Consider the following 27,087-nt stretch of genomic DNA (forward strand, 5'->3'; position numbering starts at 1 on the left):
TATTAAAAATGTTTTAATGTAGCTTGTTAATGTTCCATTAACAAGTATAAATGAAATTATTCAACAAATTTATCTCTAGGACTTCATCTTTTTTACTTAAATGAAATGTCAGTCTTTAAAAGTACTGTGCCAAAAAGAATCAAGCTCTTTGGTTGGTTAACAATTATTATTATTATAGAACCTGAAAGAAGTCACAAAGTAGATGAGTATTGTTTTTCTAAAGACAGAGTCTTAGCCTTTTGGTCGTGAGCTCACCTACGTTATAAACATGGCTGGAATTAATTCATTAACATTTTCTACAAATTAATTTGTTCGGAGGAGTAGAATTCAATGTAGGGCTTAAATTTGCCATGATGGATGAGTAAAATGAGTATTGAGCATGCTCATTATTTATAATGTGCCTGTAGTTTTAGTCACAGTTGTTACAGGACTGGAAAAGATCAATTTTCATTCCAATCCAAAAAGTGCAATGCCATGAACGTTCAAGCTACCATACAATTGCACTCATTTCACATGCTAGCAAAGTTATGTTTAGACTCCTTCAATTTAAGCTTCAGCAGTACATGAACCGAGAACTTCCAAATGTACAAGCTTTCGAAGAGCCAGAGGAACTAGAGACAAATTGCCAATGTTTGTTATGTCATGGAGAAAGCAAAGGAGATCCAGAAAAATATCTACTTCTGTTTCATTGACTATGCTAAAGCCTTTGACTGTGTGGTTCAGCAACTGGAAAATTTTCAAAGAGATGGGAGAACCAGACCACCTTACCTATCTCCTGAGATGCCTGTTTGGGTTTTTGTAAGGGTGGATCAAGAAGCAACAGTTAGAATTGGACATGGAACAACTGACTGGTTCAAAATTGGGAAAGGTGTACATCAAGACTGTATATTGTCACCCTGCTTATTTAACTTCTTTGTAAAGTGCATCATGTGAAATACTGGACTGGATGAATCACCAGCTGGAATCAAGATTTCTGGGACAAATATCCACAAGCTCTGATATGATGATACTGCTCCAGTGAAAGTGAAGAGAATCTAAAGAGCCTCTTGATGAGGGTGAAAGAGGAGAGTGAAAAAGCTGGCTTGAAACTCACCATTCAAAAAACTAAGATCATGGCATCCGATCTCATTACTTCATGGCAAATAGATGGGGAAAAAAATGGAAACAGTGACAGATTTTATTTTCTTGGGCTCTGAAAGCAGATGGGCTCTAAATGGGCTCACTGCAGTGGTGGCTGCAGCCACGAAACGAAAAGATGCTTGCTTCTCGGAAGAACAGCTAAGACAAACCTAGACAGCATATTAAAAAGCAGCCACCACACTGCCAGCAAAGGTCTGTAAAGGCAAAGCTGTGGTTTTCCCAGTAGTCATGTGTGGTTTTGAGAGTTGGACCATAAAAAAGGCTGAGTGCTGAAGAATTGATACTTTTGAATTGCAGTGTTGGAAAAGACTCTTGAGAGTCTCTTGGACGGCAAGGAGATCCAACCAGTCAATCCTAAATGAGATCAAACCTGAATATTCACTGGAAGGGCGGATGCTAGAGCTGAAGCGCCAATACTTTGGCTACCTGATGCAAAGAACTGACTCATTGGAAAAGCCTCTAATGCCTGGCAAGATTGAAGGCAAAAGGAGAAGAGGGCAGCCCAGGATGAGTTGGTTAGATAGCATCAATGAACATGAATTTGAGCAAACTCCAGGAGACAGTGTAGAACAGAGGAGCCCGGCATGCTATAGTCCATGGAGCCACAAAGCATAGATATGACTTAGCAACTGAACAGCAGCAATAAATAGTTATAGTCACTCAGCAAATGACCCCTCGGGGTCAATAATTGTAAGGATGGGCAAAGAGTTCTTTGTTTTCCAGCTCGCTGTAACCGTTTAACAATGTCAGGTGGTAGATTCCTCTATCACCTGGTGCTGCTCTTTTTCTCCATTGTACCCACATCATTTGACAGTCAGTAAGTATGAGGTAGACAAGTCATGGGCAGACAAAAATGCGACTTGGATGTTTTCTCTTTTTAAAATGACATCCTCTGTAGCCTTATTAAATCATAATCACACTTCTAGTTGTGAGCATTTTGATGATTGGATTATTGATAAGCTTAATTGTATTAATGATAAAGAGAAGGAAGAAACAATATCATAAAGTCCCTTTGAAATTGCTAGGCAGAGTTCCATTCAACACTACCTGAAACTTGGGAGATGACATTTTTTTTTTAATTTTCTTTCAGGAACATCTAGATAAAGCAATCGAATTTTTACCTGAAGAACCCTTTTTGTATTACCTCAAGGGAAGATACTGTTACTCTGTAAGTTGAATGCTTCTATCTATAAATCTTATTTGAATATATTCTGATTATATGATAGATTTTCAGTGGCTTACTCTTGTTTTACCTAGTGCCTGCTATAGAGAAAATTGTCAAATCAGTACATATTTTATGAGTTTATAAATTTAACATATTATATAAATATATATTGCATTACATACAATATGCTCAGTTGCTTTAGTTGTGTCTGACTCTTTGTGACACCATGCCCTGTAGTCCATCAGGCTCCTTTGTCTATGGGATTCTCAAGGCAAGAATACTGGAGTGGGTTGCCATGCCCTCCTCCAGGACATCTTCCTGACTCAGGAATTGAACCCACATCTCCTGAATCACCTGCATTGCTGGCGGATTCTTTACTGCTGAGCCAGTAGGAAGGGCCACATACGCTGTTTGATTTTATCAATGTATATGTCCTTTTTTCTTTACTGCCCTTCCCTTTCCCCTAGAAGTAGTCACAGTGTTTCCCTTATATGTCCTTTCTCAGATGGTGATCAGCCACCTACACCCGTATACCCTAGATTGATGCACTGCTTTCTGTTTTGTGAGAGGATTTTTTCATTTATCCGAGTTTACTGAGCATAAATTATGTGCTCACTGGCCAGAAGGTAAATAACAAACCATCCTTATCTTCAAGGACCCTAATTTAGATGGGGACCTAAGATGTATGGAAATAAATAAAAGCAGCTGGAAAGTCTGAGACCCAGTGTGTTAAGTGACACTCATTTACAGAAAGTTAACAGAATGTGAAAGTATATCTTAACAGCTGCATTAAAAATTGCCCCAAAGAGAAATGCTATTTCTGAATGAGAAAATTGGGGTAGGCAGAAGATGAAGCTTTTTAATTGTGGCTTATAGAGGATAAGAGATAAAGCAGGAGGTTTTACTTTTAATGAGCACCTGCTGTGTATGTCACGTGTGTATTTTATACTTTATATTTCTTATCACATTTCATCCTTTTAAGAGTAAGCAGTTTCTATTATGCCAGTTTTAAATATTTTTTAAAAAATAGTGTCATGACGGTAAGGGACTCCCCTGATTTAAAAATTGCTGACCCAGACTCATAGGAGCCTGGAGCTAGAATGCACACTATTGGATTAGGCTTAAAAAAAAAAAAAAAAACCCAAGAAGGAAAATTTAATTCCAAATGGAACCTGATCTTCATGCCATAGGCAAATGGCAGAAGCTGATGCTAATCCTCCCTGGAGGATTGTACCTTCACACACAAGCCTTAGAACATTCTTACAGAGTTGAGCTCATATCATAGTCAAAAATAACAGAATACATACAAGGAAACATCATAAATGGCAGTCAATAGAACAAACAAACGGAAAGAATAGAGGTACATCTGAAAGGACTTCAGATTTTGCAAACATGGAATACAGAGTATTAAACAGAGTTTTAAACCGCTATCTACGTATTGTGTTCCTAAAAATAAAATGAATTAGGGGAAAATGGATAAGGAGCATGAGACTACAAAAATGATCAGGTCGATATGAGAAAGATGGAACAATTTTTGATAGATCTATGTATATCAAAAATACTAGAGTGAGTAGCTGTTCCCTTCTCCAGGGGATCTTCCCAACCCAGGGATCGGACCCAGGTCTCTTGCATTGCAGGTGGATTCCTTACCATCTGAGCCACCAGGGAAGCCCAAGAATACTGGAGTGGGTAGCCTATCCTTTCTCCAGAGGATCTTCCCAACCCAGGAGTCAAAGCGGGGTCTCCTGCATTGCAGGCAGATTCTTTACCAGCTGAGCTACCAGGGAAGCCCCATATAATGTGTCCCTAAAAATAAAATGAATCAGGGGAAAATGGATAAAGAACATGAGACTACAAAAATGATTGGGTAGATATGAAAAAAAAGAAACAATTTTAATGTATATTTTTGCATATAACATTTTTATATACAATTGTATATACAGTTTTTTATATACATTGCCATATGTAAAATAGATAGCTAGTGGGAAATTGCTGTATAACACAGGCAGCTCAACCCAGTGCTCTGTGACAGCCAGAGGGGTGGGACGGGGGTGGGGGAGTGGGAGGGAGGTTCAAGAGGGAGTGGATACATGTATACATATGGCTGATCCACACTGTTGTACAGCAATAACCAATATAACATTGTAAAGCAATTATCCTCCAATTAAAAATAGATTTTAAAAAGAAGTATATTATTTGTAAAAGAAAATTCAGTGGAAGGATTTAGTAGTAGATAGGCACTGCTAAAGAGAGCATTAACGACCTTTAGGATAAATCTGATGGAGAAGGCAATGGCACCCCACTCCAGTACTCTTGCCTGGAAAATCCCATGAATGGAGGAGCCTGGTAGGCTGCAGTCCATGGGGTCGAGAAGAGTCGGACACGACTTAGCGACTTCACTTTCACTTTTCACTTTCATGCATTGGAGAAGGAAATGGCAACCCACTCCAGTGTTCTTGCCTGGAGGATCCCAGGGACGGGGGAGCCTGGTGGGCTGCCATCTGTGGGGTCGCACAGAGTCGGACACGACTGAAGCATCTTAGCAGCAGCAGCAGCAGGATAAATCTGAAAGCGTTGCCAGGAAGCAGCACAGAGGAACAGACAAAATATGAAGGGGAGATCAAAAGACACGGAAGGGAAGTAAGGATACTACATAGTGGTGGATTTTCACCCCCTCCTTTGATAATTAATAGAACAAGAGACAAAAAAGTGCTAGAAAGTATCTAAAACATTGATTGGAGCCTCACATTTAATAATTTTGATCTAATAAACATAGTTGAAAACATGTAGCTAGCCAAAGAGGACATACATTTTTCAAGCATATGCAGAATGTTTACAAAATTGACCATACATGAGATCATGAAGCAAGGCAGAATTGATACCATACAGGTTTTCTGATCATAAAGCAATTATATCAGTATTAGAAATTCAGAAACAAAACAGCTTAAAAACCATAAATCTTGAATTAGAAATAATAGGAAATGATAATTAAATAAGGAGATGCCTTTTTATTCCCATTTGATAAAAGTTTAAATTGTTAATATGAGATGTTTCAAAAATATGGAATAACAGAAATTCTTGCATTGTTGTGGGAGTACAAATTGATGTAACCATCTTAGAAACAATTGGGTATTATCTCTTGAATTTGATTGCTTGTTTACTGAATGACACTGGTACCTACCCTATAGAAACTCTTGCAAATGTGCATTAGAAGGATATATAAGAATGGCTGTAGCAGCCTTGTTTCTAAGAGCAAAAAAATGGAAAAAGACCTAAATGTCCACTGAAAAAAAGAGTGGATGAAAAATCATTGATGTATGTTTAAATGAAGAGAAGGAAATGGCAACCCACTCCAGTACTCTTGCATAGAGAATCCTGTGGACAGAGGAGCCTGGTGGGCTGCTGTCCATGGGGTTGCACAGAGTCGGACACGACTGAAGTGACTTAGCATGCATGCATGCATTGGAGAAGGAAATGTTTAAATGATGGATGTCTCAGAGTTGTTTAAATGACTGAACTTCAATTACTCTAGATGAACTCTTAAAACCTATAATGTTAAGAGAAAACAAGTCAAAGAAAGAGATGAACAAGATATCTTCTTTTTCTAGTTCAAAAAAGAAAAAAATAAGCATAGCAATAAAATAACATTATGTAGAAAAGCCAGGGAATAATTTGGGGGGGATAGTATTCTTTTTGAAGTATGGTTGACTTATGGTTATTATCTTAGTTTCAGGTGTAGGACGTGGTGAATGTAGTTTTTACAGATTGTGCCTGTGCTCAGTTCCTTCATGTCAGACTCCTTGTGACGCCAGGGACTGTGGCCCACCAGGATCTTCTGTCCACAGGATTTCCCAGGCAAGAATGCTGGAGTGGGTTGTCATGCCCTCCTCCAGGGGATCTTCCTGACCTGGGGATTTAACCAGAGTCTCTTAGGTCTCCTGCATTGGTAGACAAGTTCTTTACCACTAGCGCCACCTGAGAAGCCGCTTGTATAGATTATACTCCATTTAAAGTTATCATAAAATGTTGGTTATATTCCTTGTGCTATACGGTGTATCCTTATAGCTTACATATGTTAATAGTTGCTGCTGCTGCTGCTAAGTCGATTCAGTCGTGTCCGACTCTGTGCGACCTCATAGACGGCAGCCCACCAGGCTCCCCCGTCCCTGGGATTCTCCAGGCAAGAACACTGGAGTGGGTTGCCATTTCCTTCTCCAATGCATGAAAGTGAAAAGTGAAAGTGAATTCACTCAGTCATGTCCGACCCTTAGCGAACCCATGGACTGCAGCCTACCAAGCTCCTCCGCCCACGGGATTTTCCAGGCAAGAGTATTGGAGTGGGGTGCCATTGCCTTCTCCGATGTTAATAGTTACATAATATCAATAGTTAGTACCTCTTTTTTAACTGAGCTATAGTTGATGTACAATATTATGTAAGTTTCAGGTGTACAACATAGTAATTCACACTTCTTAAAGGTTACAGTCCATTTGAAGTTATTATAAAATATTTATAGAATAATTGTTTTTAAATAGGGGTTAATGGCTACCTTCTTAAAGGAAGTCAGTCCTGAATATTCATTGGAAGGACTGATGCTGAAGCTGAAACTCCAATACTTTGGCCACCTGATGCAAAGAACTGACTCTTCGAAAAGACCCTGGTGCTGGGAAGATTGGAGGCAGGAGGAGAAGGGGCTGACAGGGGATGAGATGGCTGGATGGCATTACTGACTCAATGGACATGAGTTTGAGTAAACTCTGGGAGTTGGTAATGGACAGGGAGGCCTGGTGTGCTGCAGACCATGGGGTTGCAAAGAGTCAGACACGACTGAGTGACTGAACTGAACTGAATTGAATGGTTCCCTCAGAGGCCTGGCATGCTGCACTCCATAGGGTCACAAAGAGCCGGACACAACTGGGCAACCGAACAACAACAAAACAATGGCTGCCTAGAACCCTTGAAAATGGCATTGAGGAGGAAGGCATTTGATGGGGTTGTGGAGAGCATAGTTCCCCTTTTAAGTACTCATTTCTGAATCCCTTTTTTCTTTATATTATATATTATATATATATTTATATATTATATATATATTATATATTTACTATTTGTTAAAAGTGAAAAAATTTAAAAAGAAAGCAAAAAACAAATGCCAATATGAGATTTAATTTTGGTGGTTGTTGCTTTTTAAAAAATTGCCCTGAATTATAAATACATACACCAGGCCCTCATGGCACATTCCTTCTGGACTGAGGAACCTTGGCCTGTTTACATTTCTGAGCTGCTGCGTTCTGGTCAGGTTGGGAACATGGCAAAGGCAGAGTCCTGTAGCTGCTGTATTCTGTACAAGGAGATACTGTTCATCATCTCACAGTCAAGAATCACGTGAACAGACCGGATCAGCATCATTCCCCACCCCCAACCCCTCTGCCTTTCTTTGGACACAAGCCTGCTTAAGAGTATTCAGATTGGTTTGGTAACCAGTGCTTTTAGAGCTCATGGTTTGTTAGAATTATGAAAAAGGAAGGCAAGATACTAATACCATAAAGGTTATATTTCTCATGTATATAACATGAATATATATTTATATATATTATATTGTATGCATTTTGAACTCTTTTGTTGACTATGAGGGCTACTCCATTTCTTCTAAGGGATTCTTGCCCACAGTAGTAGATATAATGGTCATCTGAATTAAATTCACCATTCCAGTCCATTTTAGTTCACTGATTCCTAAAATGTTGATGTTCACTCTTGCCGTCTGCTGCTTGACCACTTCCAATTTACCTTGATTCATGATGAGAATAGAACAGAATGATCTCTATTCATTTCCATTCAATATCACAGTAATCCAAGTCTATGCCCTAAATAGTAATGCTGAAGACGCTGAAGTTGAACAGTTCTATTAAGACCTATAAGACCTTCTAGAATACCCAAAAAAGATGTCCTTTCATTATAGGGGACAGGAATGCAAAAGTAAGAAGTCAAGAGATACCTGGAGTAATAGGCAAATTTGGCCTTGGAATACAAAATGAAGAAGGGCAAAGGCCAACAGAGTTTTGCCAATAGAACGAACTGGTCATAGCAAACAACAACACAAGAGAAGACTCTACACATGGACATCACCAGATAGTCAATACCAAAATCAGACTGATTATATTCTTTGCAGCTAAAGATGGAGAAGCTCCATACAGTCAGCAAAAACAAGACTGGGAGCTGATTGTGGCTCAGAGCAAGAACTCCTTATTGCCAAAATCAGACTTAAAATTGAAGAAAGTAGGGAAAACCACTAGACCGTTCAGGCATGATCTGAATCAAATCCCTTATGATTATACAGTGGAAGTGACAAATAGATTCAAGGGATTAGATCTGATAGACAGAGTGCCTGATGAACTATGGACGGGTGTTCATGACATTGTACAGGAGGCAGTGATCAAGACCATCCCCAAGAAGAAGAAATGCAAAAAGGCAAAATGATTGTCTGAGGAGGCCTTACAAATAGCTGAGAAAAGAGAAGTGAAAGGCAAAGGAGAAAAGGAAAGATATACCCCTTTGAATGCAAAGTTCCAAAGAATAGCAAGGAGAGATAAGAAAGCCTACTCCAGTGACCAATGCAAAGAAATAGAGGAAAACACTAGAAGGGGAAAGACTAGAGATCTCTTAAAGAAAATTAGAGATACTAAGGGAACATTTCTTGCAAAGATGTGCTCAATAAAGGACAGAAATGGTATAGACCTCAGCAGATGAATGGATAAGAAAGCTGTGGTACATATACACAATAGAGTATTACTCAGCCATTAAAAAGAATACATTTGAATCAGTTCTAATGAGGTAGATGAAACTGGAGCCGATTATACAGAGTGAAATAAGCCAGAAAGAAAAACACCAATACAGTATACTAACACATATTTATGGAGTTTAGAAAGATGGTAACGATAACCCTGTATGCGAGACAGCAAAAGAGACACAGATGTATAGAACAGACTTTTGGATTTTGTGGGAGAGGGAGAGGGTGGGATGATTTGGGAGAATGGCATTGAAACGTGTATAATATCATGTAAGAAACGAATCGCCAGTCTAGGTTCAATGCAGGATACAGGATGCTTGGGGTTGGTGCACTGGGATGACCCAGAGAGATGGTGTGGGGAGGGAGGTGGGAGGAGGGTTCAGGATTGGGAACTCCTGTACATCCGTGGCGGATTCATGTTGATTATGGCAAAACCAATACAGTATTGTAAAGTAAAATAAAGTAAAAAAAAAAAAAGAAAAGAAAAGAAATGGTATGGACCTAACAGAAGCAGAAGATATTAAGAAGAGGTGACAAGAATACACAGAAAAACTGTACAAAAAAGATCTTCACGACCCAGATAATCTCAATGGTGTGATCACTCACCTAGAGCCAGACATCCTGAAATGTGAAGTCAAGTGGGCCTTAGGGAGCATCTCTACAAACAAAGCTAGTGGAGGTGATGGAATTCCAGTTGAGCTATTTCAAATCCTAAAAGATGATGCTGTGAAAGTGCTGCACTCAATATGCCAGCAAATTTGGAAAACTCAGCAGTGGCCACAGGACTGGAAAAGGTCCGTTTTCATTCCAATCCCAAAGAAAGGCAATGCCAAGGAATGCTCAAACTACTGCACAATTGCACTCATCTCACACGCTAGTAAAGTAATGCTCAAAATTCTCCAAGCCAGGCTTCAACAGTATGTGAACTGTGAACTTCCAGATGTTCAAGCTGGATTTTAAAAAGGCAGAGGAACCAGAGATCAAATTGCTAACATCTGCTGGATCATTGAAAAGAAAGAGAGTTCCAGAAAAACATCTACTTCTGTTTACTGACTATGCCAAAGCCTTTGACTGTGTGGATCACAACAAACTGTGGATAATTCTGAAAGAGATGGGAATACCAGACCACCTGACCTGCCTCTTGAGAAATCTGTATGCAGTAAGCAACAGTTAGAACTGGACATGGAACAACAGACTGGTTCCAAATCAGGAAAGGAGTACGTCAAGGCTGTATATTGTCACCCTGCTTATTTAACTTACATGCAGAGTATATCATATGAAATGCCAGACTGAATGAAGCACAGCTGGAATCAAGATTGCTGGGAGAAATATCAATATCTCAGATATGCAGATGACACCACCCTTATTGCAGAAAGTAAAGAAGAACTAAAGAGCCTCTTGATGAAAGTCAAAGAGGAGAGTGAAAAAGGTGATTTAAAACTCAACATTCAAAAATCTAAGATCATGGCATCTGGTCCCATCACTTCTTGGCAAATAGATGGGGAAACAATGCAAACAGTAAGAGACTTTATTTTGGGGGGGATTTCCAAAATCACTGCAGATGGTGACTTCAGCCATGAAATTAAAAGATGCTTGCTCCTTGGAAGAAAGGCTATGGCCAACCTAGACAGCATGGTAAAAAGCAGAGACAGTACTTTGCCAACAAGGGTTTGTCTAGTCAAAGCGATGGTTTTTCCAGTAGTCGTGCATGGATTTGAGAACTGGACTATAAAGAAAGCTGGGAGCCAAAGAATTGATGCTTTTGAACTGTGGTGTTGGAGAAGTCTCTTGAGAGTCCCTTGGACAGCAAGGAGATCCAAACAGTCCATCCTAAAGGAAATCAGTCCTGAATATTCATTGGAAGGACTGATGCTGAAACTGAAACTCCAATACTTTGGCTACCTGATGCGAAAAACTGACTTATTTGAAAAGACTGTGATGCTGGGCAAGATTGAAGGCAGGAGAAGGAGACAACAAAGGATAAGATGTTTGGATGGCATCATCAACTCTATGGACATGAGTTTGAGCAAGCTTCAGGAGGTGGTGAAGGACAGGGAAGCCTAGCATGCTGCAGTCCATGGGGTCACAAAGGGTCAGACACGACTGAATGACTAAACTGAAACTGACAGCCTGATATTGTATGCATACCCTACATGTGTGCATACACACGTGCATCTGAGGAGAGATTATTCATTCAAAAGGTGGTCAACTGTCTGAGTGATGTTGCTGTATATTTGCAGGTCTCAAAACTGAGCTGGATTGAGAAAAAAATGGCTACTACTCTGTTTGGAAATATACCATCCTCAACTGTACAAGAAGCTCTGCAGAATTTCCTTAAGGTACGTTTTGCCTATCCATTATGTCAATGTCAGTCTGGCTCCTGTCTTCATCAGGCCCACCTACCATTGCTGTCAAGGAAATCTTTCTCTTGTCCATGTGTAGACCTCTAACTGAAGCCCCAGATTGTGTCCTCATTTTGGCATGTTCAAACTACTTCTTAGAGGATAGTTACGTGCTAAGTCCTAGGTGTGGCAGCCCTTACTGCCAAATCCAGTATAGCTCTCCAGACTGTTTATGTACAAAAGCATTTTACGTCCTAATTTTTAGAAAGTGTACATGCTCAGTTGCTCAGTCACGTCCAACTCTTTGGCACCCCATGGTGTGTAGCCTGCCAGGCTCCTCTGTCCATGGGATTTTCCCATCAGGAATACTGGCATAGGTTTCCATTTCCTCCTCCAGGGGATCTTCCCATCCCAGGGATTGAACCCGTGTCTGCTGCTTCACCTGCATTGGCAGATGGATTCTTTACCACTGGGCCCACCTGGGAAGCCCTCCTGATTATTAGGCTTGGTCCAAAATACTCCTGATTATCCTAACATAGAACCAGTTTAATCTTAAAATACTAAAAGTTGCCAAGAAGATGAGTTATTTTAAAAGTTACTCTTTGAATTGCAGACAGTTCTATGGATTCGTGGGGCATCAGACCAAACCAGGATTTTCATTACCATCCTAAAATGTACAATTGCTCTGCTGATAAACTCTAAATAGTAATATGTGTGTGTGCACATGTGAAAATGTGTAATATATCCATGCATTTAACCAACTTGCTGTTGGGCTAATCTCTTCATTTTTCTCTGGAATCAATTATGGAATCTTACAGATAGTGATTTTTCTTTTCCCTCCTGCCTACTTCAGATTTGTAACAATATAGAGAAAATCAGGCTCTGAACAGTATTGTCAAATATATTTTAAAGGCTAGTATTTTTGGGTATATTTTAGGGCTCGATTTTGTAGAACCTAGAGGGAGTTTAAAATACATATATTCTAAGATAGCAAATATACTTCACTTCTCTGAACAATGGCTAGTGGCTTTTTGAAAAAATAAGTGTTCTGAAATCAAGCCTGTACCCAGTGGGATAAAGTGTGGATATACAAGTACAAGGGCTGTCTGTCTCTTTTTTATTTAGTGTGGTCTTTTTTGTTTTATAAGAAAGGGAATCAAGACATCAGGAATGTAACTTTTTCCAGTGTCACACAATGGCAGGTCAAAGACATGAGTGAAGTCTGATACTGTATTATCACTTCAGCTTCTTTCTAACATCAAGAATTAGTTCTCCCTTGTTAAATTTTATAAGGATATAGATCATCGTGCATTTAAAATGATTCATAAAAGTTGCTGTGTTCATGGGGCTTCCCTGGTAGCCCAGCTGGTAAAGAATCAGCCTGCAATGCAGGAGACCCTGGTTCAATTCCTGGGTTGGGAAGTTTCCCTGGAGAAGTGATGGGCTACCCACTCCAGTGTTCTTGGGCTTCCCTGGTGGCCCAGCTGGTAAAGAATCTGCCTGCAGTGTGGGAGACCTGGGTTCAGTCCCAGGATTGGGAAGATTCCCTGGAGAAGGTAACAGCTACCCACTCCAGTATTCTTGCCTGGAGAATCCCCATGGACTGAGGAGCCTGGCGGGCTACACTCCATGGGGTCACAAAGACTCGGACACAACTAAGTGACTAATCACATGTTCATTAGCAAAAATCTCATTTGAACTTTAAACCCATTTTTGATGGTATCAAAGTTATAATTAGAGGGTCAGGTTTTCAGGACATGGAACAATAGTTCTTAAGGTGCTTCTGCACCTGAAGTATTACACAGATAAAATCAAAAGTAAGTAAGAAGCACAGTGATGTAGAGGTACAAACTCTGAAACCAGACCACCTGGTTAAATCCCAGTTCTGCTTTTTACTGGCTGACTGACATTGGGCAAGTTGCTTAATATCTTTCTGTCTCAGTTTAATCAATAACATGGAGGTGATAGTATTGTTGTGAAGGTTAAATAAGTTAATCCAAGCAAATTGCTTAGAGAGTGCCCAGGACCTCATAAGTGCTCAGTAAAGGCCCAAAGAATTTTAACTTCATTAAAATGTAAAAGGAAAGAAAGAAAGTTAGTCGCTCAGTTGTGTCTGTCTGTCTGAGATCCTATGGACTCTAGCCCACCAGGCTCCCCTGTCCATGGAATTCTCCAGGAAGGAATATTGGGGTGGGTAGCCATTCCCTTCTCCAGGGGATCTTCCCCACCCAGGGACTGAACCTGAGTCTCCTGCCTTGCAGGCAGATTCTTCACTGTCTGAGCCAGCAGGGAAGCCCTCCTTGTAAACACCTCGTCGAACCATCTTGAGGACCTCACCATTCCGTTATGACTTAGATATTGTCTGAAATGCGTTCCACAGTGTTTGTCAAGAGGGTGAGAAGGCATCAGGAGTGCTTCACCCCATATTTACTGCAGCACACGAGGGTACCGAGGAGCCTGGAGTGCTGAGGGCTGAGGGCTGTGGAGGAACTGAGAAACCTGGGGGAACAAGCGGGGAAAAAGAAACAGCACACACCGTGGCTCCCACACTCCATGTTTCTGCACCCCCACTAGTCCCAACAGGAAGTCATGTTGTCAGAACCCAGACTGTGGAAGTCCTGCCCCACTCCATTGCCTCCAAAGAGGTTCACAGGAATACAGCTCCAGAGCCATACCGTTCACTCCTGTAGAGAGAGAGCTCTAGTTTTAGAATCAGACAGTTTAAGAGCTGAGACTTTTACTGTTAATATGACATGGACCTGTTTGTTTATTTCTCCTAACCTTAAATTCTTTATCAGTAAGGTAGGCATAATAATACCTAATTTTGTTTTTGTGAAAATTACATGAAATAATACATGTAGTTTTCTTGGCCTATGGTCTCACACACTAAGTGCTCTAACTGAAAATAAACATTGCTGATATTGCTGTTATTTTTTTATATATAACCAGTGAAATCTAGTTCTCCACAGCCTCAAAACATCTAGGGAGGTGGTTTGAGACCAGGACATCTGCAAATGGGATACTTTTAGGATATAACATGCTTCCCACTTCATCCAAAATTCTGGCCTGATTCCCTCAGTCAGTGGTTTTTAACCTTGTCTATGGGAACTGAACAGAACTGATACATTTGAATTGTCTGGAGAGCTTTAAAAAATGCTAACCCAGGCTACAACTCAGACTAATTATTTCAGAATATCTGAATATATTAAGATATAGTTCATATACAGTTAGATACACCCATTTTATGTGTACTGTTCTGTGAAATTTGACAAGTTTGTATACTTATGCAACTACCACCACTTTGCCTGTTTTAAAATTTTGTGTAAATGGAATCATAGCTTTGATACTTTGTATATCTGGCTTCCTTTGCTCTGCATGTTTTGAGAGGCAGTCAATTTATTGAATGTATTTGTGATTGCCTCATGATATTCCATCACATGGATTTACAACAATTTACTTATGCATTCACCTATTGATGGACATTTGAGTTGTTCCCAGCTTGGAGCTATTATGAATAAAGTGTTTATGTAGACATGTTTTAAATTTTCTCAGGTAAATACCTATGATTGGAATTGTAGTACAATGCGGTTTAAAGCTTGACCTGTTTTTAAAGACCTCAAGGTCCTTCACGTGCAGCCCGTGACATGTTGCAGCACTCCTGGATGGGTGTGTGTGGTAGAAGACAGGTGCGGCAATTTTGGCCATCCTGATGTCACTCACTGTTTGCAGTCACAAGATCCCCGAATCTTCCTTAGTGGTTTCACCAGCTGCCAAGCTATTTTCTGTGACTTGATATGACAGAGGGCTGCTGCATGAGTTCATGAGATGTTTTAAAACAAAGCTAATTTATTCAGCAGTGTTTTTTAAGCATATACTTAATACCAAATGAAGGAAACACAGAAATGACTGTAACAGCTCCTGCCTTTGGGGAACTTGGATGACCAAGGTGAAGTAAGCAAGTACAGTATTTTCTGCCAGATGTTATGGCATAGTTTGAAGAACATCATAGAAACTGCCTGTTAATTGAAACATTCTATTGAATGGCCCAACCTTCCTTGTTATGCAGCTAATGCCTTTGGCAAATGTCAGAATCTGCTGCTCCATTTTAGGATGTAAGTATTGTTAGTAGCCTGCCTCTGTTCCTTTGTTGTTCAGTCACAAAGTCGTGTCCAGCTCTTTGCCACCCCATGGCTGAAGCAGACCAGGCTTCCGTGTCCTTCACCCTCTCATCCTGCTTTCAGTCTTTCCCAGCATCAGGGTCTTTTCAATGAGTCGGCTCTTCCCTTCAGGTGGCCAGAGTATTGGAGCTTCAGCTTCAGCATCAGTCCTTCCAATGAATATTCAGGGTTGATTTCCTTTGGGATTGACTGGTTTGATCTCCTTACTGCCCAAGAGACTCTCAAGAGTCTTCTCCAATACTACAATTCAAAAACATCAATTCTTTAGTGCTCAGCCTTCCTTGTGGTCCAACTCTCACATCCATGCATAACTACTGGAAAAACCATAGCTTTTAAAGATATTTATTTATTTTTAAGCAACATAATTTTGTTGTTTTCTGCTAAACATCAACATGAATCAGCCATAGGGTGGCTCAGATGGCAAAACCAAATAACTTTGACTATACAGACCTTTGTTAGCAGTGATGTCTCTGCTCTTTAATACACTGTCTAGGTTTGTCATAGTTTTCCTTCCGAGGAGCAAGCATCTTTTAATTTCATGGCTGCACTGTCCTCAGTGATTTTGTTCCTTTGGATTTCTTTTTTTTTTAACCATAAGCACAAAAAAAGGTGTTCTGACTTATGATCTTTCTGGTTAATTAGACATAAGTATTAAAGTATATATGTGAAATTAAAATGCCAACATTAAATAATTAAGCTGCTGATGTGCCTCTGTTGGGGCAAGTTATCTAGATAGGATTTGGACAGAACGGGGGCAACTACTGGACATCAATCAAATAAAGTTTAATCTAGGTCCTTCTTTTTTTTTCTTCTGCTTTTATTGAAGTATAATGGACATGAAGCACTGTATAAGTTTGAAGTGTACAGAATAACGATTTGACTTATATACATCATGAAATGATTATCACAATAAGTTTAGTGAACATTCATCATCTCCATGTGGGAACAACATTAAAGAAATTAAAAATTTTTTAACTCAAAGAGTTAAAATGGAAATAATGAGACAAGAGAGAAGAAGCGGGAGGACCAGAACCCACTGGCACCATGGATGGTTCTGTTGGGCTTTCAAGGCTTTGGCCAGGACTGAACAGCAACTTCCTTCAGTCTATCAGCAGCTCCGGTGTTTCACCAACAGGTTCTAGGCCAGATCCACATGCTGTTCATCCACTCAGTCTTAAAGAGTTACACCTAGTCTGGCTTCCTAGCCCAAGAGACTTTGTCCTCCTTCTCCTCCTCCCAGGACCCTTCTCTTGGATTCTGCAGAGAATAAGTGGCCTTTACAAGGGATGTGCTCTCATAAGGCATTGGAACACTCCTCAGAACCCTAGCTCTTGCTTTCCCCTCTATTCATCCTTAAAATGTAGGTATCTTTTGACTCCAAAATCCAACTTCTGGGAATCTCTCCTGCACACATAATCACAGGCACACGGGCATGTAGGAGCAAGTGTGTACATTGATCATTGTTAGTAATAGTGAAAAATAAGTCTAAATGTCTAATGGCGATGCTTAATTTAATCATAGTGTATATGTAGTATGAAATACAGCTCCTAGAAACAATGAGGTAGATTTGTGTTCGTGTCTGTGATACATTGAAGGGAAAAAAGAGTGTGGGACCAATAAGTAGGAAATGGTCCTATTTAAATTTTTTTTCAGAAATGAGTCATCTTGAGTAGGGAGGAGGTAGGAGGTGGGAGGCAGGGAGTTCCTCTGCTTAAAGGTCTATAGGATGCATTTGTCAAACTGTTAAGAGTGGTGCCCCTGGGGAAATAGATCATAATTGAGAATAAAATTGGAACAGAGAAGCTTTCACTTTTTAATTTTGAATATGTCTGATAAGTTGTAAAACAAGCATATATTTGTAAATTTTTTTAAAGCATCCTCCTTTTGGCCTCTGCCTTCTGTGTTGGGGGTTGGGGTCCCAACCTGGGAGCTTCCTGCATAGACTTTCATAAGAACAAAATCTGCCTCCAATGCAAAGACAGACTTAGGTTCTAAGAAGAGTTCTCTAGTAGCAACACCACATATCTGGCGAAATTCTTATTTACCAGAGATAAAGAAAAGGAACTGGTACATGAGGCATAAAGAACTTTATCATACCCACTAACTAAAATCTGCAAGGTGGTTTGCCACTTTGACTAGTTATTTTAAGCATCTGCCTTTTATTTAAAAGAACTTGACATCATGGGCCTCAGTTATTATTCAGCTCGTACAGAATGTGTTGAAATCATCAGAAATCAAATATTAATGTAGTGGAAGATGCTTGCCATGGAATGCCAGTCACACTCCACTCCTGCTTCCTAAGGAGATTGTAGGGACTTGTCCTGAGGGGACTGTACCACCAGTTGTTTTGTCCCTGGAAGAAAAAAGAAAGGATCGAGAAGGGGAAGTGAGGAAGATGGTTATACAAGGTGATCCCCAAATCTTAAAGTATCTCATTGCTTTGTAAGCTTTATGACCACAGTAATAATCCCATTTTAATGGGTAAGCTCAAAAGCTGTATTTCCACCCAAAAGATACTTGAGCTGATAAAATGATTCCGGTGTGACACAACCAACCTAAATTCTTAGGGTAACTTGGTTAATGTCTGATTTATTGAAATATATCTCCTTTACTTGGTGTTCTAATATTTCCCTGATAGTCTCTTTTCTGTTTTCTCTTAAAATCAGGTTGAAGAACTACAGCCTGGGTTTTCTAAGTCCAATTACGTGTTCATGGCCAAGGTAATGAAGACCACTGTTCTAAGATCACTTTGAATCCATTGCACAAAAATGTGCTGCCCTTCATATTATTGTTTTCATTTCTAGTGTTATGCCGATCTTAATCAAATCGACAATGCTATGAAGTTCTGTAATTTGGCGCTGTTGCTTCCTTGTATTACCAAAGAGGTAAGTCCACACAGTAACAAGGAGCACTATTTATTTTATTAGCACAATTCCAGCCTCAACTATGAGTAAGTGGCTCAGGTACATCTGGAGTTTTTTTCTATCCTAAAAGATTTTAACTTGGATTTAACATGGACTATGAAGTTTTAAAAGCTGCTATAGATAACCCTTCACCAGGAGACCCCTTGTATCTTTAATAGCCATGAAAATCAGTTGTGGGCTAGCAGTTAAGATGCGGTGATGCTCGTTGGGTGTTATGCAGCAGAGAGTAAGACAAGTCCCGGAGGAAGGATGGAGGAAGGCGTAATGCTGCAGAGCTGGTGATTACACTGAGGGAGGCAGTAAGCAAGCCAGACAGGCTCCCCCCCCCCCCGACAGCAGGAGGAGGGTCCACGCAGTGGCCACCGTCAGGCCCCAGTGCACAGCAGGCTGTGACTGTCCAAGGCCGTGGAGAGGACTGAAAATACGTACTCACATTTTCTCGGTCTTTGAACCCCGTTATTGAAAAAGAAGCAGTCGTATTACTTCTTGCCTCTTTTCCCACTAATTCAGAATTCTGGATGTGCTCTAAGTTTTAAGAATTTCACAGCATTAACAGCTCGGTCTGTGTTTCTGTATACAGGTATTGTGGGAACAAAAAGAAATAGATAAATGTTTTCCTGTTCCCATCTCATGTGCTGTGCTGGGCTCATTCAACTCTTTGTGACCCTTTGACCAGGCTCCCCTGTCCATGGGACTTTTCAGGCAAGAATACTGGCGTGGGTTGCCATTTCCTTCTCTTGGGGAATCTTCCGGCCCAGGGATCAAACTCGTGCCTTTTGTGTCTCTTGGATGGGCAGGCGGATTCTTTACCACTGAGCCACCTGGAAAGGAAACAGCCCTCCTTCTCCAGAAGACAGTTTGTGTAACTTTTTCAGCAGAAAACAGGTTTTGTACCCCCAGGTTACTTGCTCCTTTTTAGTGATTGGGACCCTACTGTCTTTCACATCTCTCCTGAGCAATGCCAGTTTGGGTTACATGCAGTCATTTTAAACTAAGTGTCTATGCATTCTTATTAGAAAATTAAAGTGAAAGTCGCCCAATCATGTCCGACTCTTTGCGACCCCATGGATTACACAGTCCATGGAATTCTCCAGGCCAGAATACTAGAGTGGGTAGCCAGATCCCTTCAGGGGATCTTCCCAACCCAGGGATCAAACCCAAGTCCCCCACATTGCAGGCGATTCTTTACCAACTAAGCCACCAGGGAAGCTTATGCATTCTTATTAGAATACAAGATTAAAATGCAATATGATAATGAGGTATACTGCCTGGTGTGAAATGTAAGTATCTATGCTATCCTCCATGGCTTCAAATGCTACATACCTACCAGGGATCCTCAAATGTGTGTCTCTAGACCTCCCCTCTGGGTCTAGACCTGATTATCCAATGTCCTGCTTGACATCTCCACTTGGATGACTCACAGACATCTCAGATGCAACTCATCAGTAGGCCTTGGCATCCACTCTTCCTCCATCTGCCCCTCTTAGTAAATCGCACCTCCATCCCCATAACTAGGAAAGCTGGGAATGCTCTTTGACTCTTCCTTGTCTCTCAGCACCCCCAAACCAGATGTCTCCCCAGTCACCAAGTTCTCAGAGTTGTTCCAAAACATGCCTTGAGCCATCCAGGCATGCATGCGTGCTCCCTCTCTCTCTACCCGTCTCACTCTCCAGCCAGCCCTCCAAGCAGGGCACCATCCTCTTCACCCGAGCTACAGTCATGTAAACCTCCCAGCTGGTCTCATAGCCTCTTGCGCCTGCTCAGTCATTGCTGGCTCTCAGTGTCAGCCAAAGCCACAGATTAAGCATAAGCCTCTCATGTCACTTCCTTGCTTGAACACACTTTGCTTTTAGGATGCAGTTCAGAATTTTTAGCATGCCTTTCAGGGTTGGCGCCGCCCAGCCTCTCAGGCTTCATAGTTCCCCTCTCTCCTCCTCTACACTGTGCTCCTCCTGCCTTGCACCCTTGGCATATGGTGTTCCCTCTTGCTGAAACATTCCCTTACGAACCACCCCCCACTCCCTTCATCCTTCAAGCCTCACCATAAATGGCATTTCTTCAGGAAAGATTCCCCTGGCACTCTCAGGCAAGAAGGTACCTCATGCTTTTCCTTCTTGTCATTTAGCACAGTTATGATTCTATAGTTATTTGCATGGTTGTTCCATGAAAGTAGCAACTAGGTGGTTTTCATTCATCACTCTCTTCCTGGTGCCAAATATAGTGCCCAGCATATAACAAGGACTCCATAAGTATTGGTAGGAAGGCTCCAAAGACTAATACCATACAAAAGAAAAAGAATAGTGCTAATAAGTAATACTAAATAGCTACGCTGAGGTGAGTCACTCAGTTTTGTCTGACTCTTTGCAACCCCGTGGACGTAGCCCCCCAGGCTTCTCTGTCCGTGGGTATTCTCTAGGCAAGAACACTGGAATGAGTTGCCATGCCCTCCTCCAGGGGATCTTCCCAACCCAGGAATTGAACCCAAGTCTTTCACATTGCAGGCGGATTCTTTCCTTTCTGAGCCACCGGAGAAGTCCAAGAATACTGGAATGGGTAGCCTATCCCTTCTCCAGGGGAGCTTCCCTACTCAGGAATCAAACCCAGTTCTTCCACATTGCAGGCAGATTCTTTACCGTCTAAGCCACCAGGGAAGCCCAAGAATACTGGAGTGGGTGGCCTATTCCTTCTCCAGGGAATCTTCTCCATCCAGAAATCAAACCAGGGTCTCCTGCATTGCAGGTAGATTCTTTACCGGCTGAGCTAGTAATAAATGTAGCTAAGAAAGCTGGGCCATGTGGAACTATTTATGTAATAAGCAAAACAGCATTAGCAAATATTTCCCACATTACTTATTTTTTCCAATTTATAGTCCTAGTTTTTTTTTTTTTAACGTGGTTCAGATACTGTCAAGAATATCTCAATTCCTTTTTCAGTTAGAAACTCGAATGAGGCAAGTTATCTGTAGTATCCACTTTCTGTAAAGGTTTTCTAAGTTGAAGTCTATCACATCGGTGATTTTGCTGACCCAGTCATTTATTTCCAACATACCTACCTTTGGCATTCGTTACAACAAAGGCAGCTCAGCCGTCAGGTTTCTCTCCCTTTTGTGAACTTGCATAGCATCTGTGCTTCTTTCCATGGCACTCATACCCTCTTCTTGGCATCACAGTTATTCATGAAATGACTTCTGTCCTTATCAGGGAGCCTGGAGCTCGTCACACAGCACTTAATATTGGGACTGTCAGCCCTTGGGCCTCTAGAGCCCAGATTCGTGCATGTAAGCTGCTTTATGTTTCCAGAATCTGAAATTACGGTATTTTATTATTCATGTGGACTTTTCTTGACCCTAGAAAGGTAATGTCAGGTCCTGGGAAGCATTCCTTCTTTTAAGATAAAAGTGATTCCTGTGTCTGAGACAATGTGAGAATGATCACTGAGTGAAACAATGATGACCTCAGTGGCCTGAAAGTTGTCTGCCCAGAGGAAGTGTCCGAGTTATTGGCTCAGAGCAACCTGAGAAAGCTCAAATGTAAGAAAACACTGTGTAAGATTTTGTGTTTCAGTGAGGGATGTGCTAATTCAGTAAAGAAAAAAAAACTACTTTAAAAATGTTATAAAACTTTGAAATGACATTCATTGCTCCTCTAAGACAAACTCTTTTTGGACAATAAATACAATGTACCAGAAACAACTACAGAAAGAATATGCCTCTGGGAGTGTAGAAATCAAAGTAAGTGATATTGTTGTCTTTGAAATTACTTGTAGTTTAAAGTCCTGGGCTTTATTTACAACCTGTTCTACAGATTGATAATCATCACTTTCCTTGGTAACCACTCTTAATTTAAAAAAAAAAAAAAAAAATCCTATTTTTTTTTTTTTTTTTTTTGTCTTTTGGCTGCACCACTTGGCTTGTGGGATCTTAGTTCCCCAAGAGGGAACTAGGGATTGAACCCAGAGCCCTGGCAGTGGACGCACTGATTCTAACCACTAGGCCATCAGAGACTTCCCTAAAATCCTAATTCTACTTTAAATATCTTCAGTTCTAAGTTCTGTTTTAATTAAGAGCTCATATCTGATTGTCCTAGTTAAGACTATCCATTTTTCAGATAAGTTTAGAAAGTATAGTCAGTCCCCAACTCTTAACCTATCTTCCTGTTGTAGGGAATCCAGCAATGTTGTCCAGGGTCTCATTTGTTAGAAATTTGTATTTGCCTATTTTTTTCTCATTTAAATGTATTTCTTTTACATTACCTTCTGTGCTGTTCTTGCCTGGAGAATATAGTCTTCCTTGTACATTAAGAGATTTTTTTTTTTATAAAGCCATTTTGGAGTGGATACTTTCCCACTATCTGAACAGACATTTTCTGAATTGTAGGTGGGAAGTGTTACTCTGTTTACATACTCCAATGTGCACTCCTTTGTCTCTTACCTTCTGTTTATCTGCATTCAAAACATATTATTTCTAGAATATACATATATATATTATTTATTAAGCTTTCTCAGTATCTAATGGCCTTAGCTATATAAAAAACACCTTAAAGAAGTTTTTAGCCTTCCTTGTAATTAATTTTTTTTAATATGATGTCTAAAAAAAAAAAAGAAACTCATGACTTGATGGACATGAGTTTGAGTAAGCTCCGGGAGTTGGTGATGGACAAGGAAGCCTGGCATGCTGCCGTCCATGGGGTCGCGACACGACTAAGCAACTGAACTTAACTGTAATTAATTTAATTTTCTTAAAATAACTGTTGATATAGCATCAGTTTGGGATCAGTCATTTTTAACCAGTATGCAGTCTAGTAAAGTTGATGTCTGATAAATCATTATTCAAATGCCCAGAGTATAATGGCTTAATATAAGTCTCTCTCTTATTTATCCGAAGTCTTTAGTAGACAGTATTGATGTATTTTCTCAAAACATAATATTTTCCGACACTTTCAGATCAAACAAATCTGTATTTTTAAATATGTGTGCTTGAGTAAGTGAAAAAAAGTACCTTTACTCATTTATATTGCAAATATGGTGCTGCTCTGTCAGAGGCTTGGGATACAGTGAGAAATAAAGCAGAGCCTGTCTTTGCCACCATGAACTCTATAGTCTGAAGGCAGGCACTGAACAAGTAATGGCAATAAAGTATGATGAGGGTAATGGAGATGAAAGCACAGAGTTTATGAGAAAATAAAACTAGGACTGCCACCTGAACCAGGGGCTAAGAAAAGCCTTCTTGAGGTTCTGACAGGTAACTGAGATTCTAAGGAAATTAGAATTTAAACCCAGTCGTTTAAATCTTTAAAACTTTCTTGGATATGGGAGGCTTGTTAAAAATATGAATTCCTGGCCTTTTTATAGAGAGAAAAAAGTGCCAAGCTGCAGAGGGTGGTGACAGCCTCGCTATCAGTGTGACTCACTCTGTCCTTTGGGGTCTGTTCTGTGGACCTAGCGCTCCGATGGTCCCTGGGTGAGAGAACAGAGGAAGGCACATGGTGGCTGAGTTCTTGGCACTGCAGCCACAGGAGATGAGGACCTTTGAGGACATGGCTGTGGACTTAGGGAGAGTGGGCCTGCTGGACCCATCTCAGAGGAAGCCATACAAGACATGACTGATGGAAAACGTCAGTCGTTGGATCTGCCTGGGGGATGAGCTCTGAAAATCAGATGTGCCTGCCCACTTGGTTCAAGGGGAAGAGCTGGGGTGGGGGAGGGAGAGGACTTGCCCAAGGCCAGAGTCTAGGCTGAAAAGTCATACAAGCTAGGACCTAACTTCCATGCAGAATATCTGTAGGAAGGATCCACCTAGTATCAGGGTTCGGTTCAGTTCAGTCACTCAGTTGTATCCGACTCTTTGCCACCCCATGGACTGCAGCATGCCAGGCTTCCCTGTCCATCACCAACTCCTGGAGTTTACATAAACTCATGTCCATTGAGTCAGTGATGCCATCCAACCATCTCATTCTCTGTCGTCCCCTTCTCCCACCTTCAATCTTTCCCAACATCAGGGTCTTTTCAAATGAGTCAGCTCTTTGCATCAGGTGGCCAAAGTATTAAGAGTTTCAGCTTCAACATCATGCCTTCCAATGAACACCCAGGACTGATCTCCTTTAGAATGGACTGGTTGGAACTCCTTGCAGTCCAAGGGACTCTCAAGAGTCTTCTCCAACACCACAGTTCAAAAGCATCAATTCTTCAGCACTCAGCTTGCTTTATAGTCCAACTCTCACATCCATACATGACTTCTGGAAAAACCATAGCCTTGACTAAACGGACCTTTGTTGGCAAAGTAATGTCTCTGCTTTTGAATATGCTGTCTAGGTTGGTCATAACTTTCCTTCCAAGGAGCAAGTGTCTTTTAATTTCATGGCTGCAATCACCATCTGTAGTGATTTTGGAGCCCCCCAAAATTAAGTCTGCCACTGTTTCCCCATCTATTTGCCATAAAGGGATGGGACCAGATGCCATCCCTTAGTTTTCTGAATGTTGAGCTTTAAGCCAGCTTTTTCACTCTCCTCTTTCACTTTCATCAAGAGGCTCTTTAGTTCCTCTTCACTTTCTGCCATAAGGGTGGTGTCATCTGCATATCTGAGGTTATTGATATTTCTCCCGGTAATCTTGATTCCAGCTTGTGCTTGTGCTTCTGCTTCTTCCAGTCCAGCGTTTCTCATGATGTACTCTGCATATAATTAAATAAGCAGAGTGACAATATACAGCCTTGACGTACTCCTTTTCCTATTTGGCTCCAGTCTGTTGTTCCATGTCCAGTTCTAACTGTTGCTTCCTGACCTGCATACAGATTTCTCAAGAGGCAGGTCAGGTGGTCTGGTATTCCCGTCTCTTGAAGAATTTTCCACAGTTTGTTGTGATCCACACAGTCAAAGGTTTGACATAGTTAATAATGCAAAAATAGATGTTTTTCTGAAACTCTTTTGCTTTTTTGATGATCCAGCGGATGTTGGCAATTTGTTCTCTGGTTCCTCTGCCTTTTTTAAATCCAGCTTGAACATCTGGAAGTTCACAGTTCACATGTTACTGAGGCCTGGCTTGGAGAATTTTGAGCATTACTTTACTAGCATATGAGATAAGTGCAATTGTGCGGTAGTTTGAGCATTCTTTGGCATTGCCTTTCTTTGGGATTGGAATGAAAACGGACCTTTTCCAGGCCTGTGGCCACTGCTGAGTTTTCCAAATTTGCTGGCATATCAAGTGCAGCACTTTCACAGCATCATCTTTTAGGATTTGAAACAGCTCAACTGGGATTCCATCACCTCCACTAGCTTTGTTTGTAGAGATGCTCCCTAAGGCCCACTTGACTTCACATTCCAGGATGTCTGGCTCTAGGTGAGTAGTCACACCATCATGATTATCTGGGTCGTGAAGATCTTTTTTGTACAGTTTTTCCATGTATTCTTGCCACCTCTTCTTAATATCTTCTATTTCTGTTAGGTCCATACCATTTCAGTCCTTTATTGTGCCCATCTTTGCATGAAATGTTCCCTTAGTATCTCTAATTTTCTCTAGTCTTTCCCCTTCTATTGTTTTTCCCTATTTCTTTGCACTGATCACTGAAGAAGGCTTTCTTATCTTTCCTTGCTATTCTTTGGAACTCTGCATTCAAATGGATATATCTTTCCTTTTCTCCTTTGCTTTTCGCTTCTCTTTTCTCAGCTATTTGTAAGGCCTCCTCAGACAGCCATTTTGCTTTTTTGCATTTCTTTTTCTTGGGGATGGTCTTGATCCCTGTCTCCTGTACAATGTCACGAATCTGTCCTTAGTTCTTCAGGTACTCTATCAGTTCTAGTCCCTTAAAGATATTTTTCACCTTCACTGTCAGAGTAAATAGTTTGAATTTGAGAAAGAAAGGAGTAACCTGAACTCAAAACAATGACCCGGGTTCTTATAAGAGGACATTTGCATAAACATGGATAAATATCAAGTGCTTGAAGCATAATGAAGGCCTCAAAATTAATCAGATAGCTGTGCAGTGAACATGCTTCAATACAAAGGAGAAGGCATGTATACCTGCAGAATAACAGACCTTTTGAATGTAACCAGTGTGGCAAAGACTTAACTACAGGTTATCACTGAATGATCAGCATAGAATTCATATGTGAATCAATGAGTTGATGAATGGATGTGGGCCAACCTTTTACAGCCTCTCATCAGTAGCAGAAATTTCACACTGGAAAGGAGTTCTTTGAACATAATGAGAATGGGGAAGTATTCACTCACAGCTCAGCAATAACTTAACACATGTTAGCTCACACTGAGGAGAAACCCTATAACAAACGTGGGGAACACTTTGGCCAGACAGTTACCTTTTCTTCATACCAGAGAACTCCCACTAGAGAGAATCCTTTTGTGATCATTATGGAAATGCCTCCAGTAATACTTCTATCTTTGAAATGATATGAGTAAATTCACACTGCAGAGGAACTATGAATATCATCTTTGTGGTAAAGCCTTTAGTTGATGTTCTAACCTTAGCTATCATGAAACAACGTACACCAGAGAGGAACCCTAGAGAGTGTGGAGGAGTCTTCAGTCTCAGCACCAACCTTTATA

At 40.7% G+C, this 27,087-nt stretch overlaps 1 protein-coding gene across 1 annotated transcript in view; it reads left to right on the forward strand.

The window, feature by feature from the left end:
- LOC120851681 (regulator of microtubule dynamics protein 2) overlaps positions 1-27,087 on the forward strand; it is a 66,428-nt gene that overhangs the window by 35,160 nt on the left and 4,181 nt on the right. The window contains exons 7-10 of the mRNA XM_040224653.1: positions 2,231-2,308; positions 11,328-11,426; positions 18,274-18,327; positions 18,412-18,492. Of these exons, the coding sequence (XP_040080587.1) occupies positions 2,231-2,308; positions 11,328-11,426; positions 18,274-18,327; positions 18,412-18,492 (312 nt within the window). The remainder of the gene's footprint in view (positions 1-2,230; positions 2,309-11,327; positions 11,427-18,273; positions 18,328-18,411; positions 18,493-27,087) is intronic.

The sequence above is a fragment of the Oryx dammah genome, unplaced genomic scaffold (genome assembly GCF_014754425.2).
Source record: "Oryx dammah isolate SB20612 unplaced genomic scaffold, SCBI_Odam_1.1 HiC_scaffold_25, whole genome shotgun sequence".
Lineage (NCBI taxonomy): Eukaryota > Metazoa > Chordata > Mammalia > Artiodactyla > Bovidae > Oryx > Oryx dammah.